The sequence below is a fragment of the Ambystoma mexicanum genome, chromosome 1p (assembly GCF_040938575.1).
Source record: "Ambystoma mexicanum isolate Mex_15411 chromosome 1p, UKY_AmexF1_1, whole genome shotgun sequence".
In the NCBI taxonomy this organism is placed as follows: Eukaryota; Metazoa; Chordata; class Amphibia; order Caudata; family Ambystomatidae; genus Ambystoma; species Ambystoma mexicanum.
The window spans coordinates 810,428,799-810,448,401 of NC_090921.1; the positions used below are offsets into that span (position 1 = coordinate 810,428,799).

Genomic DNA, 19,603 nt, shown 5'->3' on the forward strand with positions numbered 1-19,603 from the left:
GTGAGCATGAAGGGGGCAGAAGAGAGAAGCCACACTGCATCATCAAGGTTGATGGCAAGAAAACCAAGATGATGGCCGACTCAGGGTCGGACTTGACCATTCTACCCATAGATAGGTATAAGGAAATGATGGGAAAACAAACTGTCGACTTGCTTAAAACAAAGAAAACACTGAATGTATTTGGAGGCACCAGCATATGGAAAAGGTAAGGGGCTGTATGAAATTTAAGAAAAGGAGAACTGAAACCAAGGTGTACTACTAGGAAAATGCACCAGCCGTTTTGAGATGGGACAATTAAGCGAAACTAAATATCAAATTGGATCCAAATGCAACAGATCAGGTATTGTCCATAAGAAAAGAAGCAACCTCACCATCCAAGGAAGTATTCCCCGATTTATTCTCAGAAACGTTAGGTCTCATAAAGAACTATGTACACAAAATACATCTACAAAAGGGAGCAATTCTCATCAAGCACAAGGTCAGACTTGCCACAGCCAGGGCAGCGCTGCTGGACAACTGCGAAGATTTGAAAGAAGGCACCATAGAAGCAGTGGAGTCTTCGAAATGACTAAGCCCTGTAGTTCTAATAAAGAAACCCCCAGTCAAAGACACTAAGCATATGTATAATTCTAGGCAGTTTAAATATAGACGTTTTTTAGAGACAGCTACCCTCTCCATAGCATAAACGAACTCAGACTGATGATGAAGGAGGCAAAATACTTTTCCAATCGAGAGATGCCGACATCATGGTATGCACTTAGAATATCGCTAACTCACGGTTTTTTTTTACTACCAGTTTACCCGAATGCCATTCGGACTGTCTGCTTCTTTGGTGTTCCAAAGGATGTTAAGCAAAATTGGAAATGTCTTGTGCTCACAAAATTAAATTCTGGTCTGTGCAGAAGATGAGAGAACACATGACAAAGTACTACTGAAGGAGGAGCTACACCTATCCACCATAAAGACTTGGAGCTACCGCGGAGCGGACACAGAGTGGCGGAGAGTGGGAGTCCTGCAGTCAACTTTCTGATTTGGTCTGCTTTCCCTTTCCACCATTACCTGAAGGAGGAGCTACACCTATCCACCATAAAGACTTGGAGCTACCGCGGAGCGGACGTGGAGTGGCGGAGAGTGGCAGTCCTGTAGTCATGGCTGGCATGACTGGACTGACGGCCTCCTCACAGACTCCTTTAGAGGAAGAAAATGGGCGCCTAAAAAGTTTGCGCCCTCGTCCACACCTTGACAAACTCCCCCAAGAAGAAGCCCAAAACTCACCAAGCACCTCAGCATCCACTACCAAAACCCGCTAAAACTGTTGGAAACAAAGTGGGAAAGAAAGTTTTCAAACCACCCACACAGACTTCAAGTAAAAGCCTGTGGCCTATATCAAATGGCTCTCAGCCCTCAACTGATCCCCCCTTGAAACCAACTGAGGAGCCCGAGACGCCTGCCATTTATTCTCAGCAAACAAACTTGGACACTATCTCCAGACCAACAAACACTATCCCAACCGCTACGTCTCTCCCCGCTCACTTACCGGCCTACCCCAGAGGGGGTGCTGTGTCTGCAGTTGAGGAGCAGACCTCTCGCGGGTCCAGGTCCGCGCCTTTGTCCCTGCAGTCATTAGTGGAGAATCCGGAGATCCCTCCAACCTCATTGGGCTCCTCTCCCTGCCGTGGCGTGGAGACGTCGCTGGGCTCGGCAGAGGAGGCAGCCGGAGACCCGAAACCGCGTCAGGCTGCCGAGGAGCCAGTGGGCTGCAACGCACCCGCAGCCCCTCGCACAGTCCTCGCCCTCGTCCATGCGGAGGGTGAGGGCACGGAGCCGCGAGAATTGCGCGAGCAAAGGAGGGAGGCGCCCCGGCTCACGCCTGCTGCTGCCGTGAAGCATCGGCTGCACGCCCCCCCTGTGACGTCATCGAAGCAGGAGCTCTCTGACACCTTTGAGGATCCTGTGCCACGCCTCCCAGAGGCGCAACCTACAGAAAACAATAAACTTAAAAAAACGTCCGTGCCAAGTACAAACAACATCTTAAGGAAAAGAAAAAGACACTTTAAAGACAATACTCTCTCTCAAAATAATGCAAAAGCACAAAAAATACCACAAATATGAAAGTAAGCATACCCAAAGGCAGAATCACAAATGAGAAAAATACAAGAACAAAACTTTCTCCATTATCGACGTTGACAAAGTTCTTTCAGGCGCATTATACAAGCTTCCGGACACCGAACTACTGGACGCAGTGCATGACCTACAACCACTCAGTAAGCACAGGAAAATTGATGAAAACGAAAAGATCACACCAATCCCCTCAAAAACTAAGCTACCCGCCACAGAAAAGAAACCCCCTCTACCTACCAACTTGGAAACCAGTTCTATACCAGATAAAACAATCAGCGCAGTGATTCCCAACAACTTTATCTTCGGCCAAATTCCACTCTCATCTCATATCCCAACCCCTTCACCGCCTCCACTGATCATCCACCCAATCCCATCAACAAACGAGCTACAACAAGCTACGGAGCCTGAGATCGCTTCAATTGCTGTACAGAACAAGAAACAAACAGCCGTCCCATCCTCTCCCCCAATGTCATCACTACTTTTCCCAGCTTCACAGGACATACTAGCTTCATCACCTACCTCACCAACTGAACAGCAAAGCCTAAATCAACAGGAGATAGAAGAGCAAAGAGAATCCAACAAAACCGGTCACACAAATCGACCGCCCCAGGAATCTAGAGACACAAGGAAATCATATCATGACTACGATCCACGCTACGACAGACCAAGCTTCTACATCGCCTCCACTCCTACACATGGGCCAAGCAGAAAATCCTCTGCAGCTACTAATGATACACCTTCAAAGAAACCGGATTTACTTTCATATATGTCAGCACTAACAATTGCCTTAGTTCCCTTCACCAAGCTTTACAAATCATTACACAACACACTAAAGGATCAAACAGTACTCCAAGCCATGATTCATACCAAACTCATTTTTCTTGAAGGCCATGTTACAGCTCAAAAAGACACGAAAAAAATGTCCTGCACGAACTTGGCTGACATAAACGCACGCCTCCAAACAATAGAATCAACCTTGAACCTTTTAGAAAAACGATCATAAGCAAATGGATCAGCTACCCAACCTAACGCTCCTGCTCCACTCATTGATCTCACAGCTGGAAATCCACAAAAAACATTGCAGCTGAAAAAACGATTCTGATCCCCAAAAAAACCCAACAGCTCCTATCCCAACCTACAAATGGATCAATCACCAATATCGTCCTAGTAATCGACGACGAAGAAAACAAAAGTAAAGCAGCAAAAGACCCAATGGAGCAACCCTAATCAATCTTTGAAAGTCAATCTTAACAAAAAATCTTCAAACACCAACTCATTCATATGACAAACTCCTGGACCTAAGAGGCTGCGCCTTCAGGAAAGCAAAAAGATCTGCAGCAACACTCTCCATGACCAAAAGAGCAACTGCTATTAAAGAAATAACGAGAGAATACAAATCTTGGGTGAGAAGACACAGGTGGACATTACAACAACAAGATGCCGAAACCATGCTGAAATCCATCTGCTCCAACAACTCGAAAGAATTCTGGTCACTACTGAACAAAATATCTTCAACCACTGGTCCAGAAATTATGAACTCCATCGATGAAGCCACCTGGGCTGCTCACTTTAGATCACTCTTCGAGCTGCCAGACACCCCATCAGAATATGTGCTTCTACAATCATCGACGACTGACCCGAAACCCTTGATCCAAGCTGATGCCTGGACAAAGCTGTACGACCTAGATGACATCTGCAACATCATCAGAAAAAGGAATAAATCTCGAGCCTCTGGCCCCGACGGCATCACTGATTTCGACCTAAAATCACATCCTGTCGAATGGGCTAAATTTATAAGAATTGTGTTCACACGATGCGTGGCTGTACAATCGATTCCCCCAACATGGCTGTCTGCAATAGTGGTCCCAATTTACAAGAAAGGTGACAAACAAGATCCCACAAACTATCGACCTATTGCTTTACTGGACCCTATAGGGAAAGTCTTCGGCTTTCTTCTCGTGAAAAAATTCCATTCTTGGGCCTCACGTGCCCCATGTAATGACAACTTTCAAGCTGGTTTCAAAAAAACACTAGGAACCACGATCAACATCTTTCTCTTAGCCATCTTAAAAAACAAAGTAAAAGACGGCCACCCAAAAGTGTATACGGCCTTTATAGACTTCTCTAAAGCCTTCGATTGAGTCGACCGCACCAGACTCTGGCAGAAATTATCTGCCTGGGGCTGTCCAAGCAACATCCTAAATCCGATCAAAGCACTTCATACGGATACCAACATTAAAGTGAGACTTAATCAGCAAGGCAGTCGATCTACTCGAATCAACACAAAAGAGGAGTGAAACAGGGCTGTCTGTTGGCACCGGCCCTCTTGATCGCTTACATGGGAGATTATCAACACTCTGAAGCTCTGATCAGATCCGTTCCACCAAAAATAGCACAAACGAGCATCAGCAGATTGCTATACGCGGACAACCTTATCCTACTGAATTTGACGCCCATAGGCCTTCAACGCCAACTCACCAATCTACAACTATTCTGCAATGAGAAAAATCTAGAAATCAAAATCGATAAAACTAAAATCATGGTGATGTAGCGCACAGCCAAAACCCAGGAAAAGACCAACTGGTGTCTAGAAAAAAAACAAAATTGAAAGAGTAAAGAACTTCAAATATCTGGGCGTAATACTGGATAACTCAGCAAAAGACATGGCTATGCAAAAAGCTCTGTTTGACAAAGTTCGAAGCCTAGCAACAAAAGGCAAAGCAATAGATAGAAAATTTGGCAAATTTTCCACCATCCCACTACTGAACTTCTACAAACAAAAGGCGGTTCCCATTGTAACATATGGAGCAGAAGCTATGCCATGCCTACCTCTTGAGGACGACTCTCGGCCTACCAGATTCAACTCCAATCACACTGATACGCCGAGAACTCAGTCTGCTTTCCCAAGGCATGGTGGACTGCAACACACTGATGCTCTACAGGAAATGTATTCTACCTAACTGCTCCTTCCTCCACAATCTGGTGCTCAAAGAAATCCTAGGGCGAAGCTGCACAATGCTAAATCAATGGAAAGAAGAAAATCAAGCCCTACTGAAATCCATCGAATGCACAGAAGATGATCTGATCAATAACCCCACAAGAATAACCAAAAAAATAAAAGAGATAGACTGGATCCACACCCTAGATGTAGCGTCCAAATACAAGCTTGTCTCTGACTTGCCCTCGTTATGGAAGAAACGAGATGACCTCCAGAACTATATCAAAACATTTCTAAGCAGAGCGGCACGCAACCTCATAATGAGAGCAAGACTAAACCTTTTAGACACCAACAAAATTTGTCATATAAGAAATCAATCTCTGACTAACATCTGCAGATTCTGTGGCAAAGAGAAAGAGACTATTCGCCATCTTTTACTGTTTTGCCCAAGTTTGACGGACACTCGACTTCCCTACATGAAATACATCTGCCAACATTCAGCAGTAACTGACGAAGAAACATGGTGGAAAAGGATGATTAGTAGTGATCGCACATCTTGGCAACTAGCGACATTCAAGATCCTTCACACCCTAATCGAAAAACTTGCCTTGAAACTAAACGAAAAATAAGACTTTCTTACATACTGGGACGACCTTGTTCTCCTCAATACCACACAAAATAACCAGAAGATGTACGATTTAAACCAAAGAGACTAAACACGACTAAAGAAACAAAGAGCAAAGATGTTGTAAAAATCAAATTATTTGATTAGATACTCAACAATAAATTTTTTTTTTATAAAATAAGTAAGAACTGTGTTCCTTCTTAGGCCCGCAGAATAATAGGGAAAGTTTTTGCCACAGTTCTCTGAGATGACAGCACGAATGAGAGAACTGTTGAAAAATGTAACGTAATATGAATGGACAACTGTTCACGTTCAATCCACACTGGAAGACGTACATCACTACTGATGTGCATGTGTAGGGCATTGGAGCTATCTTAACACAAAAAAGGGCAGACACAGAACACATATAGTCGCTTTTGTATACACGGCTCTTTCAGATGCTGAAAAAAATACTCCAACATCGAGGAAATGCTAGCCCATGCATGGGCAACAGAGTACTTTAGGACATTGTATGGGGAACGAAGTTCTATTTAGTCACAAACCATGAACCACTAATGCACATGTTAAGTCCAACTGGTACTAAGAACTCAACGCCAAGCAAAATTACACAAGTACCCCTATAATATACTACATATTCCTGGATGGAAAAACTAAAAGGATGATTGCATGTCCTGACTACCAGATCCAAAGGGTGGAAGTCACACGTTCTTACATGAAGAATGGATATTAACATAAGTAGAGGACCTAGGAAGAAGAGAATTTCTAGAGATGAGTGAACCACATTGGAGACATGAAATGGCAAAGGACCCAAATATACACAAACATGTTCACATGGATAAACAATGTATGGCCAGATAAAGGGGCAGTACCAAAGAGTCTGCAACCCTTTTGGAAAATAGCTGATGAACTATATGAGGAAAATGAGTTGATCTTCAGAAACCAAATGCCATAATTGCTTGTGACCATTTGGGTCACTTAGGCACAAATATGTCAAGAAGAACTATCAGGAATCTTATTGGTGGCAGATTATGGACAATAATGTGAGAGTCGGGCTAGGAAGATGCCACGAATGCTTGAACAGTGACAAACGCCTGCAAGTGAGGCAAGCTTCTCTCTTACCCATGGAACCTGAAAGGGCATGGGAGACTTCATAGATCCATTGTAGATCATGCCATGTGCCCAGAGTACAAATACTGCATAGTGGCTGTTGACTACTTATCCAAGTGGACAGAAGTCATATTTGTATCGGATAGCACAACGAGGACTGTGATTGAAACACTAAAAATGTTGTTCAGAAGAGAGATTATAGAGAGAACCAATAACCGATAATGGTGCCCACTTAACGCCTGTGGAGATAACAACGTTTTAGGAAAATACAATCTCGAGCAAACAAAAGCAACTTTATATCACTCTCAAGCCAATGGGTTAGTAGAGAGAACTAATAGATTTAAGGGAGCCATTCAGCTTGCAACTGCTTCAGGCATGGACCCATATGATACTGTCATGGAAGCGATAGCAGCCCGTCAACTGACTCCGAATGCCATTACCGTGGTATCACCTTTTCACTTGTTGAGAGGTAGGAACGCTGCTTCCTCACTAGCTCCCCATTGGCTATCTAACATAAGAATAGATGAAGCACTTGATATAGAAGATATCATATGGAGACTCAAAAAGAGCAAGGACCAAATGAAGAAGTGTCATGATGGGCACAGAGCAGTACACAAGACAAAAGACAGAACAGGATCTCGATTCAGTCGCCCCGTGAAAGCAATGGAAAAAGGGACCAATCATGTGCGCACCCAAGATGGGGTACACCAAAGGGACACCAGACTAGCACGAAGAGACTTCGGGACAGAGGGAAGGAAGACAACGTCTGGAACAAGGACCACATGCTACAAACAACATGGATATTCCTTTAGAGGTTGCAAGTAAAAGCAACGTGTCCATGGAGACAAGTAACTCGTATGAGAAGAAGGCAGGAGAAGGAAAGATATGTGTTCATGTAGGGCTAAGAAGAAACCTGCTATATGTGACTGCATAACGGAATGAACCTCACCTATCTTCTTTAAGTAAAGGAGGTATGTAAGGCGGCAACCTTGCAAGATCTGGGGGGGGCGAGATATCGGGAGAGCTGGGCGGCACGAGTGAGAGAACACTCCCAGCACAGCACTCGCACAGAGAGAATGCAGAGAGCAGCAAGTCTGTTCGGCACGCTGTACCTATGTGAATGTAGATTAAGAGATTATTATAAAAATTGCATATCGGTTTGAAATACATTTCTATGTGAATACATAAAAACACAGTGACACAGGTACAGTGTGTCCAGACATTTATTGGTGTCCAAGGCCACAACAGAGACCCCAAAAAGCATCCAGTAGTGGATTCAGCAATGAGGTCCGTGACATCACCACTACCTAAGAGTAGGACGGCTTGCGCCTTAAGTGGCCAGTTAATGGTTGTTTGTTCATTGTTTGATTCCTGGCCTGTGCATAGTTCCAAAACGCTTTCCCTGGATACATTCCTAAAGTACCAAAAAGTGGAGACGCGCACTAGTGCCTGGTCGGTTTTTCGTCATAACAAACATATGGTCACTGAAAGTTCTCAGGTGTACATTTTGCTCCCATACATTCACAGTGGAGATCCTGAAATCCTGGCATGGATTTGACCATTCAGTGTGTTAAGGAATCCTGCTGATGTGAAGGTGCTGCGGTCCTTAAACAATGCCAGGCGGGTGTCCTCAAAGTCAAGACCCTAACTGTCGTCGGAGTGCCCAGCAGGCCTCATCCTTAGCCTGCTCCCCTAGTCACAGCTCTATCTACTAGCCCAAACTATGGCAGCAAGCCCTATATGGAAAACGAATGATCCTGACCATGAATGTTGCCCCCATGAGATTCACTAAAGCTCTGGCCCTAGTACCAGCCCATTCCTGCTGCACAGCTTGCTAACGGGTGTAGTTGTACCACAGTTATCTCAGCCTTCAGGCTGTTTTGCTACCCATTATGTCTTGGGGTACTCCATAAACCAGCCTAAGTCTTCCCTACAGCTCGCCAAGGGCCTTCAAACCAGAACTGTCCAGCATTCCTACCAAACCTTGATGCGTTCCACTCTCCTTCAGCGAGAATGCACGCAGTGAGCAAGACAGAGTCTCAGCCACCTGCACGCTGCCAAACAGTTGCTGTGTGTCCACTCTTAAGTTCTGCAATGCAAACCACTTTTCCGAAGAACTCTAAATCATGCCTGCTCTACCACCAGCACTCTCCCTTTTACCTTATGTTGGAGTCTTGAAGTCTGCACACTGAACTATTCCAAAGAAAAATAAGGTGGTGTCATTGAGGGAAAAATCAGGGCTGATGGCTAGTTTGGCGATGATGTTGCGTTTTTATCCATACAAACAAGACCACTGGGAGAGTCACGATATACTCCAGAGTTCCTGTTTCTCTTGTAAATGGTCTCTGAATGACCCCCCACCCCTGTAATGACCACCTGCGACTGGGTAACACCTCCTGGCCTGTTCACAGGAATGTTTACCCCTCTCCCTCCTTGTCAGCATCTCACCTCTATGTACAGCCCTGTGGTGCCTCTATGGGCTAGGTCCAAACTTCACAACCACCACAGATATAACTCAGATAAGTGCAGGCGACTGAGTTCTCCTCCTTCTCCCACTTCCCCTCAAAAGCGCTCCAAACCCATCGACCACATTAGCTGCAACCAGACCCTTCATGCCACCCCCTCTGTCTCTCAATGGTACATTTCAGTGTGCAGAGACAATTTGGGGAAGAACGGTTAGAGGGGGAGCACGGCAGGATAGCCAGAGAAATGTCTAATCTTCCTAGATAGTGAGGCCTGCTGGTAAAAGAGAAGGGGACTCTGGGGCTCCAGGAAGTGCTCTCTCCAAGGTTACCGAGGCCAAGACACTCTCCTCACCTATCATGGCAAAATCCCAGAAAGGTGCATCGCCCAGAGAGTCCCACTCGAGTCACCCAACCACCAGAGCTCATTTGGGATGAATGCCAAGGATTTCAATAAGGTGGAAGCTGCAGGTTCTTCCGAGACTCACACCTGCTGCTGAAAGGAGGACAAGGCCACAAACAGGTGCTGAAGTCAGTTCAAATTCTTTATCAAGATACTGAAGGTCTCCTTTCCAATATGGTCATTACGTGGTGCTCTTTTCTGTTATATGCCCACACGTGTGGGAGTGTTGCACCCCCTTTCTTCCCCTTTACTGGCTGAATCTGGACACTAGAAACAGAGCCAAGAACAGAGGGTCTACAGAAAACCTGTGGGCACGCACAGACAACAGCCTCACTCATACTTTATGCGAATGGCAACTGGACAAAACAATCCCACAGTGGATCTTCAGCACGAAAGGTCTTCGAGTGGATCTAGTTTCAATAAAGCACAGTTTCAACAGTATAAAGCAGTTTCAACAGCATAAAGCACAGTTTCAACAGCATAAAGCACAGTTTCAACAGTATGTGCCATGAAAAGATGTGGATCGGGGCTCCACTGCAAACACTTTCTTATTTTTGGACGGTGACAAACGTATACATTAATTTCCCCATAGAGAATCCTAAATGTCATATTGAAATTCAAGCCAAGACAATCACAAAGGTACTCTCTTTCAAGGAGCCCTGGTCTGAGTTAATCAAATCTAGCACCTGTATCCGCTGCCCGGGCCATCTGCCAACACACAGGAGCTTCAGCTTTGAACAATCCACGTGGCAAGTAATGCAGAGCTCATGATAAATACATCTGAGTAAGTAAAGTTTTGAGGGCGACCAATTCATTTCAAAACTGGCAAAATTTTAGAACAAGCTGACAAAATGTGAGCATTGAAACTGATAAGTAAGGGCTATCGGGTGGGAGCATAACGTGCACTGCACAGGGGACGCGCATTATTCACCACCCCTCCCCAAGCCCCCCGACTCAAGATCTTCGCATTTCCCTGAGGAGGACAAATTGTGGTGCTTGGCCACATCTTGCAAGGGGGGCATGTGATGCTGTGTTACACCACTGTCATCTGACAGGCATTGTGACTGGCAATGATGTTCCTGGTGATTCTGCTTCATTACCCAGTCTTGCTACCTGGAGTTATTTTGGTTGACTTCTGCATTGCTGTCTATTGTGAGAGAACCCCATCCCTTGTAAGATATTAGCAGGGTGCCAGCAGCTCAGGCTAACCCTGTTTGAACATATAGCTTCCTAAGACATAACTTCAAGATGGTCTCCAAATTAGCTATCATTTCCATCTGTTCAATCTGTCAACTCCGGGCTCTCTTTTCTCTGCAACGATTAGACGCACTTACAACAATACAAATGATTTCACAAAAACAATGCAGTTGTTGGTATCCAACCGTCCGTCCGTCCGCCCAATGGTGACTTAAGACGGTCAAATATTTTTGCTTAACGAAACTGAGGATTGATGGCTGGAAGGTTTAAGGGATTTATAAGATGTGGCATTGCTCTGGGGAAGCCGCCAGAATAAAGTCTTTCAGCCTGGCATAGCATCACAGAAGGCGAAAGACTATATGCAAATTAGGTTTATTTTATGTATTTATTTATAGATAAATAAATGTTCTGCCTCGGCATTGTGCACCTGGTTAGCCTCTGACTTTCGGGCCCAAGAACCTGCTCACCCTGCCACCCACCCGCACTGCCTCCTGTAATCTCTTGCACTGGGGTCTGTTTCTGTAACCCTACAGCCCCCTCCACCCCTTTCTTCTGCCCTTATCAGACACACCCTGTCTGTTGCCTTAAACCTAGCACCTGCCATTTGCTGGCTGCATTACCACTTTTATTTATTATTATTTATGTAAACCTTTGCTCCGCACTTTCTACTTCTCCCCCCCTTTCTTGCACTTTTCCCCTCTCGCTCTCCCCTGCACTTGCGCGTTCTCAATGTCTCTGGGCCTAGTAAGATCGTTGTTGTGTTCTCCCCTGTTCCCCTTCCTTGCCTGGTCGCGCTCTGAAACACTTGTGCATGCTGACGCGATACAAATAAAATATCAATATCAATAGCACGCCAGAGTCCGCAGGCATCAGGGTGCAAAGGTACACGAATGGACAACAATATCACAGCACAAGAAAGAGGAGTACCAGGAGATGGGAGGATCGGAGAATCACTCAAAAAGGAGGGTCTTGGGAGTTCTCCTGAAGGTTCTGTTTTCTAGCCGTAGAGGTACTGGCAGAGTATTCCAGGATTTTGCTGAACATATGGCAAAGGATTTGCCCCGTCCAAACTTCTAAGTCACATCCCTTCTGCACGAGACCACAAACAACCCAAGACATATTTCAGCCTTGTTGGGGTATCATCAGGTATGCGGGACATGAGTCCCTAGACACTACAGGCTTGGAACTCACACCTGGCTATATCCATGCCACTGAGGGTGACATTAACAAAATTGAAGATTGATGGCAGCAATATTTTGAATTCATCTTAAGCATCTGTAAGAAATGGTAGGAAGGGAAACGATGGTGTGGGAATTTGCCCAAGTCAAGTCCACAAGTTGAGATTAATTCAAAGTCTTCCCGCCGTCGACCTTTATTTTTAGTATCATTATTGCTTCGCTTCTTCTGCTGCACACATTGGAAGCTGAGCACTCTCTAAGGTTTACATAAACTCTTTACACTCTTCCAAAGTATTCTCATTTCATGTCAGCCATCTTAAGGAGAACCTCCACTCGTGCAAGACCGAGAGAGTCGCACGGCACTCTGTGAATGCTGCAAACGGATGTCTGCACTTGCAGCGCTGTAGAAAAATGGCATGAGATTATAAGCACAGAGTCCATTGAGGGCAGCATAGGCTATTTTCCCCTCTGGCTTCACTTCACAGTTTCAAGTTGCCACCAATGTGGAGTAAACAATCTAAGAGCAAAGGTTACGAACTACAAAATGATTCAACTCAAAAGCACATATAAGGCCAGAGAGAGGTGTCAAATGTGGGAAAGAGCCAGTACACTCATGGCTGAGACTTCCAGTACCAAAGCTGGCAACCTTTTGGTATGTTAAGGCAGGTAAAAAAAAGAGGATTTTGTTTTCGAGGATGAGAGCTCCGTTGACGTCTATGGACGGACAAAGGGATTCGTTGGTGAATGAACTGACTCCATGGTGGGTGTCACCAGGCAACATCGGGTGAGTTGACAGGTATGCTGTTCATTCACAGCCTGACATTCCCAGTTCACGCCCAGTTTACACAATCCCAGTATATTTCCAGTTTGGCAACCCCATCACACTGCAATGAAACATTCCAAATCAGGGCCAAGCTTCATGGCGAGCAACCTGCCTTTGGAAAAACGCTGCGCGAGCGGCAGGCAAAACTGAAGACATAACCCATATGCACCACAGGGCACGATGACAGGCAGAGTGATGAGGCTTGGCACCCATCACACTGACTCCCCAAAAGCACACCTAGTACAACCACATAAGGTGGCAACAGTTTTAACGTTGGTGACTCAAAGGGACACTGGACCAGTACAACTGGTCATAACTTGAAAGGAAAGAATGATTCTGAGTGGGGCGTGGGGTTTCTATCACAATGCACAGTGCTCCAGATAAGATTTAGCAGTGGGAGTATTTTACTCCCTATTTTTTAAGTTGTGAGTAAAATGTTTTCTTAGGGAGTCAAAAAGCAATTGCCATTCCCAATGGGAGTATTTAATAAGCAAGTAAAAATATGTTTTAACTGTGAAACCATCATGTTTTTGTAACAGACACGTCTTGGCACCTGGTTATTTATGCCCCATAATCGCTACCAGGTACTACACTGTTATATAGTTGTCTGAATGTTAGCAGTCACCAACCTCGAACTAAGTTGTGGCCATTAGCATTTACACTGGCCATATGAGTGACGAAGAAAGGCAGGCAAGGTTATGAAGGAAATTGATGAAAGTGGAGGCCAGGTGTGAAAGGGACTGTGAGCACCAGACAAGCCCAGATCAGGACAGAAGCGCAGAAATACTCCCACACGCCATCTGGGGAGATTACGCAAACCCAGCGCCTCACTTCAAGACAGAAATGCCAACTAACCAATCCACTAACAATTTCCTCCTCTGCAAACACCTCTCAAACGCTAAACCAAACACAACCACAAGCCTACAACACAACAATCCGCACAAACTTCACTACACTGCAACAACAAAACACACATAGACCCATACAACAGTACACAACGACTACCGGCCGCAAACACCCCGGGCCCAGCCAACGGGCGAACCAGGCTGAGGCCACCAACAGCACATCTTGCACTTTTCCAGCTTCCTCCCACTAACTCAACCTCCCCTCCTCTTTCAGAACCGCCAGAGCGCCAGGGGACCACTCCGGTGGTGATAGTGCGCGGTACAAATGTCCTTTAACATTAACAATAACACATTAAAAGATACTTTTTTTCCACTTTGGATGAGTGGTAATAGTAGTTTCTTCCTCTGGCACTATGTGTTCTACTGGTCAAAACATATCCAGGAGTCGGGGAGGGCTACAGTCCACTGAAGCGCACACGAGAAGCCTACAATGACTGAAGCGTAACCACCAAAGCGGTGTTACCCATCTAGCCTGGACACTATAGGGCTACACTCAAAATAGCCCAATAGTTCAACTCTCTTGTTACAGACGCATGACTCCAGGGAGACCAAACCTAGCAGCAGCTACAAAAGCATCTATCAACTCCACTCGTTTTATACTGGAAGAACACTCAGTATGTTAATGCACCTGCTGCTGCAATGGGGGCATATGATCCTACAGAGCAGCAGTTTTAATCACAGCGGCCATGACTCATCCTTTCAGCTTTCTAAGGCGATTTAATAAGAACGCTTTCCCCGCTTCCTTCACTCACAGTGGCCCCACGCGTCTACCTTTGGCAACCTCCACCCACAGAGCAGGGTTAAGCAATCCCCCTGACCCTTCCCATGCAAAACCGGCTTAACTTCAGGATTCTGCACTGAGCTGGCATACTACCTGCACCCAAGCAAGGAATACAAGCGTACTACTCGCAGGAGCGGAGGCGTTGCTAGGGGGTTGAGGGGGCTATAGCCCCGGGTCTTTTGGTTGTAGCCCCGGATAGAAGCTCAGGTGCTACAACCAAAACGTTAGCTAGCCCCGATTCCCGCCAGTCCCGACATTAGCTTAGTCCATGATCTTTTCCAGACCTGGTAACACTCCTGCGCAGGTCTCTGTGGTTTTAATTCGCCCTTGCCTTTCCTCTCTAAACGTTTACGTTATACATCACATTTCACAGAACTGTACACTTTGACACAATGTTACACTTTCACGGACACATAACACCAGGAAGACAATCCCCAGCGAATGCCGCAAAAGCAACTATTAACTCCACTCGGTTTTATACTAGGAGACCGCTCAGCACGTTAATGCACCTACTGCAGTTATCGGGGCATATATCACAGCGTCCCGATTTAAAGGTGCACTGCTGAGACGGCTTTTCCGCTTCCTTCCCTCATTTCTTTCACTCTGAGAATAACCTTGTAAAGGGGGTGGGGCCAGACAACAGAGAGCGAAAAGCCTCTAGCTTTTTTTTAAATACACATACATTCATAGTGACACGTCTTTAAAGAATCGATACATTTAGGGAGTTGAAAAGTGGGTGTGAAATGTGGCTCACGGTTATTCTTTGATGGGTGAATTGTGCGCAATGACAGGCTATGATCAGACTCGGACTGGCCTATGTGGCAATAGGGCTATGATCAGACTCGGACTGGCCTATGATGCAATAGGGCTTTGATCAGACTCGGACTGGCCTATGATGCAATAGGGCAATGATCAAACTCGGACTGACCTATGGGTCAATAGAGCTATGATCAAACTCGGACTGGCCTATGATGCAATAGGGCTATGATCAAACTCGGACTGGCCTATGATGCAATAGGGCTATGATCAAACTCGGACTGGCCTATGGGGCAATAGAGCTATGATCAGACTCGGACTGGCCTATGGGGCAATAGGGCTACGATCAAACTCGGACTGGCCTATGGGGCAATAGAGCTATGATCAAACTCGGACTGACCTATGGGTCAATAGGGCTACGATCAGACTCGGACTGGCCTATAGGGAAACCCCATTGGTGCAGGCCCAACATGTTAGCGTGGGACCGTTTTTTTTTTTTTGTCAAAGTGGGCAGCATGCATTATGAGTTTACTTCATTGTGCAACTGGCAGTTTTGACCAGTGCTCCTACACAAATATGATTTCTAATAATAAATATGCCATTTGCTACACATTGTTCTCAAGCACTCCACTCTGGGTACCACTGAGGCTATCATAAAATGAATTCATTGGTGGCCATTTTTTAATTGATGCCACTGCCCCTGCGCGACCCTGGCGATGATGTTTTGTTATAAGGTACACTTTGTGATGAGGGTAGTAGACCGAGATAACGCCCACCAGCACCCTTGGAGAGAGGCACTGTCTCGGGGATGGCATCTCTGCCTACAGCCAGCTGGGTTCCTCAGAGCGGAAGGCATCTCTAGCGCCAAGCGAGCAGCAGCGCGCACAGCAATTACGAGGACGCTTCCCGGGGACTTCTTTCCAATCATTGCTGGGGGAGCGAACTCCCCGCCCCCGGGGTCAGCAATGGCCATTGCTATTGGCGTAGCCAGCTTACCTCCTTCTCCGAAATGTAGAGCTGGTCCCCCTTGAGGATCACATAGCGGTTCTTCCAGATCTCCCGGAAGATCCCTTTCCCGCAGAATTTCCGGATCCATCCCGCCTTCTCCGGCTGCGAGGGCTGCTGGCCTCCATCCGGCGGGCCCTGGAAGAACAGGTAGACAGTGACCGAGAGGCGACCATCCAGGGAGTGACCTGGTGGCAGCGGGTCACCCAGCAACCAGGGGGCGACGGGAGCCTGCCTGCCAGGGGCGCCGGGCCAAACACAAACAAAAGGGGGTGCTGGGACAGGGGACCCGGGTCCATTTAACGGGAAAAGCATGTAGTTACAAAGTAGGAACGTTACGGTCTTCGGTGGGAAATGCACACAATGTCATGTTCCCTCTGCACAAAAGCAGCGCTGCATTCACAGAAGACCTGCGAAGTCGCACAAGCCAGCCACCCAAAGTCGCCTGGGGTAAGGCAGCGTGCACAAGCCAGCCACCCAAAGTCGCCTGGGGTAAGGCAGCGTGCTCAGCGAGTGGCTAACCTTTATAAAACAATAAATGCATTGCATGATAAATGCGCCAATTTCAGGGTTTGCAACTGCCACATGCGGTGCGTGCACAGTGATCGGTGCCCAGCCCCTGAAAGCAACCTGCAGATCCGCATGAAGCTGCACCCTCCGCCCTGCACAGCAGCGCCCAGCCGGGGGAGGGGGGGGGTGGCGGGTAGGGGTCCCCTACACCACAGGCACTGGTGACCGAAAACACAACGGGGGGCATTTCAACTCACCTTTTTGGACGAATTGTTCTTTTTCATTATTCCCAGGGTGTTGGTGATCTTGAGGATGGCAGAGGGGCTGGATGTGGGGCCGTGTGCCTCCAAGGAAGGGGGGAGTGTTGGGGTTCTCCCCCCAGTCGCTGCGCCCCCCGCTCTGAATGTCAGAGAGCAAGGCGTCTGGTTGCATCAACTCCAGGCAGCCTCGGGTACATGCAGCCAGACAGACATCGCCGCACTCTGTCCCTCGCGCGCGGTGCTCCCTGGCCCCCCTCCCCCCCGGCTCCTCTTCCTCTCACGGGCTTGCACGCAGAGCTGTCCAGGGCTCAACAGCTCCATCTACGGTGAAACCCGCTCTGATGTCATCATAGCCGGGCTCAGAAGAAAAGGCGAATTACTACGCGCCCAGAGAGCTGCGAGGGGCTTCTCCTTTGTGTGTGTGAATCATTCCAGACAGTGGGGGGCTGGGAGGAAGGCGGGGGCTGCAGCGTGACTGGTCAGATGTCTTTGAGCGGCGGCGCTTCTTCCGCCCCATTCACGGCTCAAATGCCCGCAATCAGAACGCCCCCCCCCCCGCAAACAGGAGGGGGACCTCTATAATTGGGTATAGGCGGGGGGCGCACAGCCTGCCCCGCGCTGCTGCGGTGGGGTGAGGGGAGGGGGTTTCCACAGGCGGCAGTGACGCGCACTGGTCGTCGGAGTGGCACAGTAAATGCAAATGCCCGGGTCCAGTTACCTCTAGATGGGCAGGGACGGCGCGCGCAGTTCCACCGAGTAGCGGTCACGGGCAAGCAGAAGGGTGAGGCAGGGGTTAGCGTGACAGAAAAGGTACTTTTCCTGACCTTGACGTACACAGCATTATTATGCATATATGGCGTCAAAAACAAACCTTTATACTCATATGTACAATACAACACTTGCCTATTCACGACACATACAAGTCCCAATGTATCCAACAATTCAATGGCTACTTTCTACAACAAAGCATTTTCTAGAAGTCAGCAATAAACGCAGACGCACTGAGTAATGAGTCCATGGGCTCCATTACAAGTGTGGCGGTCCGGAAACAAGGTTGCCGGTAAGCTTACCAGCACCCTTGTTTCTGGATGGCGACACGACGAGTCTGCCTGCCGGGGCTGTCACGGGCGCAGCAAGCACGGTAGGCAGACTTGTCACGGAAGCACCGTTAGTAATGGTGCCGGTGCTTCCGTCACCGACTCAATGGGAATGGGGAGTTACAAAATCCGGTGCCTGACTTCCAGCGTCACAGGGACTTGTAATGTCTTGTAATTTTCATAGTGTTTTCGCACAGCACTTTAGAACATCAAGAAACATGATACAGTTGAGCACACTTTGGTACAGGGGTGTGGTGGGCCACCCCTTGAAGGACGAGTCTCTGTGAAGGGCTCATGTCACATGTCAGTCACCATGCGACTACATCAATAAAAGGGATGAGCAGTTTCCCGCCCAACAGTCGATACCAACAGACTCCCTGCCTGCTGTTTTTTTCTAGTAGGACTGCGTAGCAGGCAGAGGGCCTGCCCAGCAGGGCGCTCCGTCTGGACAGTGCCCCTGCGAGGCAACGCTGTCTCTGATCTCCCCATGTCAGCAGAGCCCCTTCTGGGCAACTCTGCAACTGTATGCCGGTGCCCCTGCTGGGCAACTCCGGCGCTCTGCGTAGTAATGGCCTGGGTGCCCCCAGGCCCTGGTGAGCCTGTGTGATCATAGGTGAACAGGGTGATCCCTGTTCTTGAGTTGTCGGCTGGGTGACCCCCAACAATTTTTTTATTATTAATTTGTTTAGTTGCATAACAACTTTTCAAATACATATAAACATACAATTATTTCATTTCTACTCATTTCATTTAAGATAAAACTTTCATTCAAATTTCATGTTTAAAATCCAACCTTAAAATTTGCAATTAACTTGTAATTCAGAAACTCACTTGAATGAACACGCAAAAACAGAAAGAAAGGCAAAGCACAGGAGGTATAAGGGGAAGGGGAAGGGGAGGCGTGAAAGAGAACAGCTCCAACCTGACTTAATAATGTAAGAAATTCATCATCTTTCCCCTTCACCCTTCCTACTATGACTATCTTCGGGTACCGTCCTTTCTAAGAAGTGGACAATTGCCCCTTTTAGCAATACTTTGGGCATGTAAAGACCCATTGGCAAATTTCCTGTGCATTTAAATGGACCATAAACTCAAACACTCTTTGGAAAAATTGTTTGCGAGTCACAATCAAGGCAGGACAATATACCAATAAGTGTTTCAATGTTTCAGGTTCACATTCATTTAAGCAATACCGGCAATGTATTACGTTTTTTGAGATTATTCCTCTTCGCACCAATACTTCACGAGTGTGCCTGGTGAGGGGCATTTATTAAAATTTTCCGCCATTTGTCTATACCTTTTTGCTCCAAACAACGAAATGTCAAAATCCTTGTATTGCGCACAGAACTCCATATTCTGTATCCAGTCAAGTTGACAGAGTTTAATTTTTGCTCACCCAGGATTGGTCATTAGTAGTTCCAGATCGATAGCTGCT

The 19,603-nt window shown here is 46.9% G+C and overlaps 1 protein-coding gene across 1 annotated transcript in view; it reads right to left on the bottom strand.

Moving 5' to 3' along the window:
• Positions 1-17,411, bottom strand: part of PLEKHO1 (pleckstrin homology domain containing O1) — a 156,259-nt gene extending 138,848 nt beyond the window's left edge. The window contains exons 1-2 of the mRNA XM_069652290.1: positions 17,069-17,411; positions 16,293-16,439 (exon numbers count right to left, since the gene is read on the bottom strand). Coding sequence (XP_069508391.1) covers positions 16,293-16,439; positions 17,069-17,095 — 174 coding nt within the window. The 5' untranslated portion in view covers positions 17,096-17,411. The remainder of the gene's footprint in view (positions 1-16,292; positions 16,440-17,068) is intronic.
• Between the last annotated feature and the right edge of the window lie 2,192 nt (positions 17,412-19,603).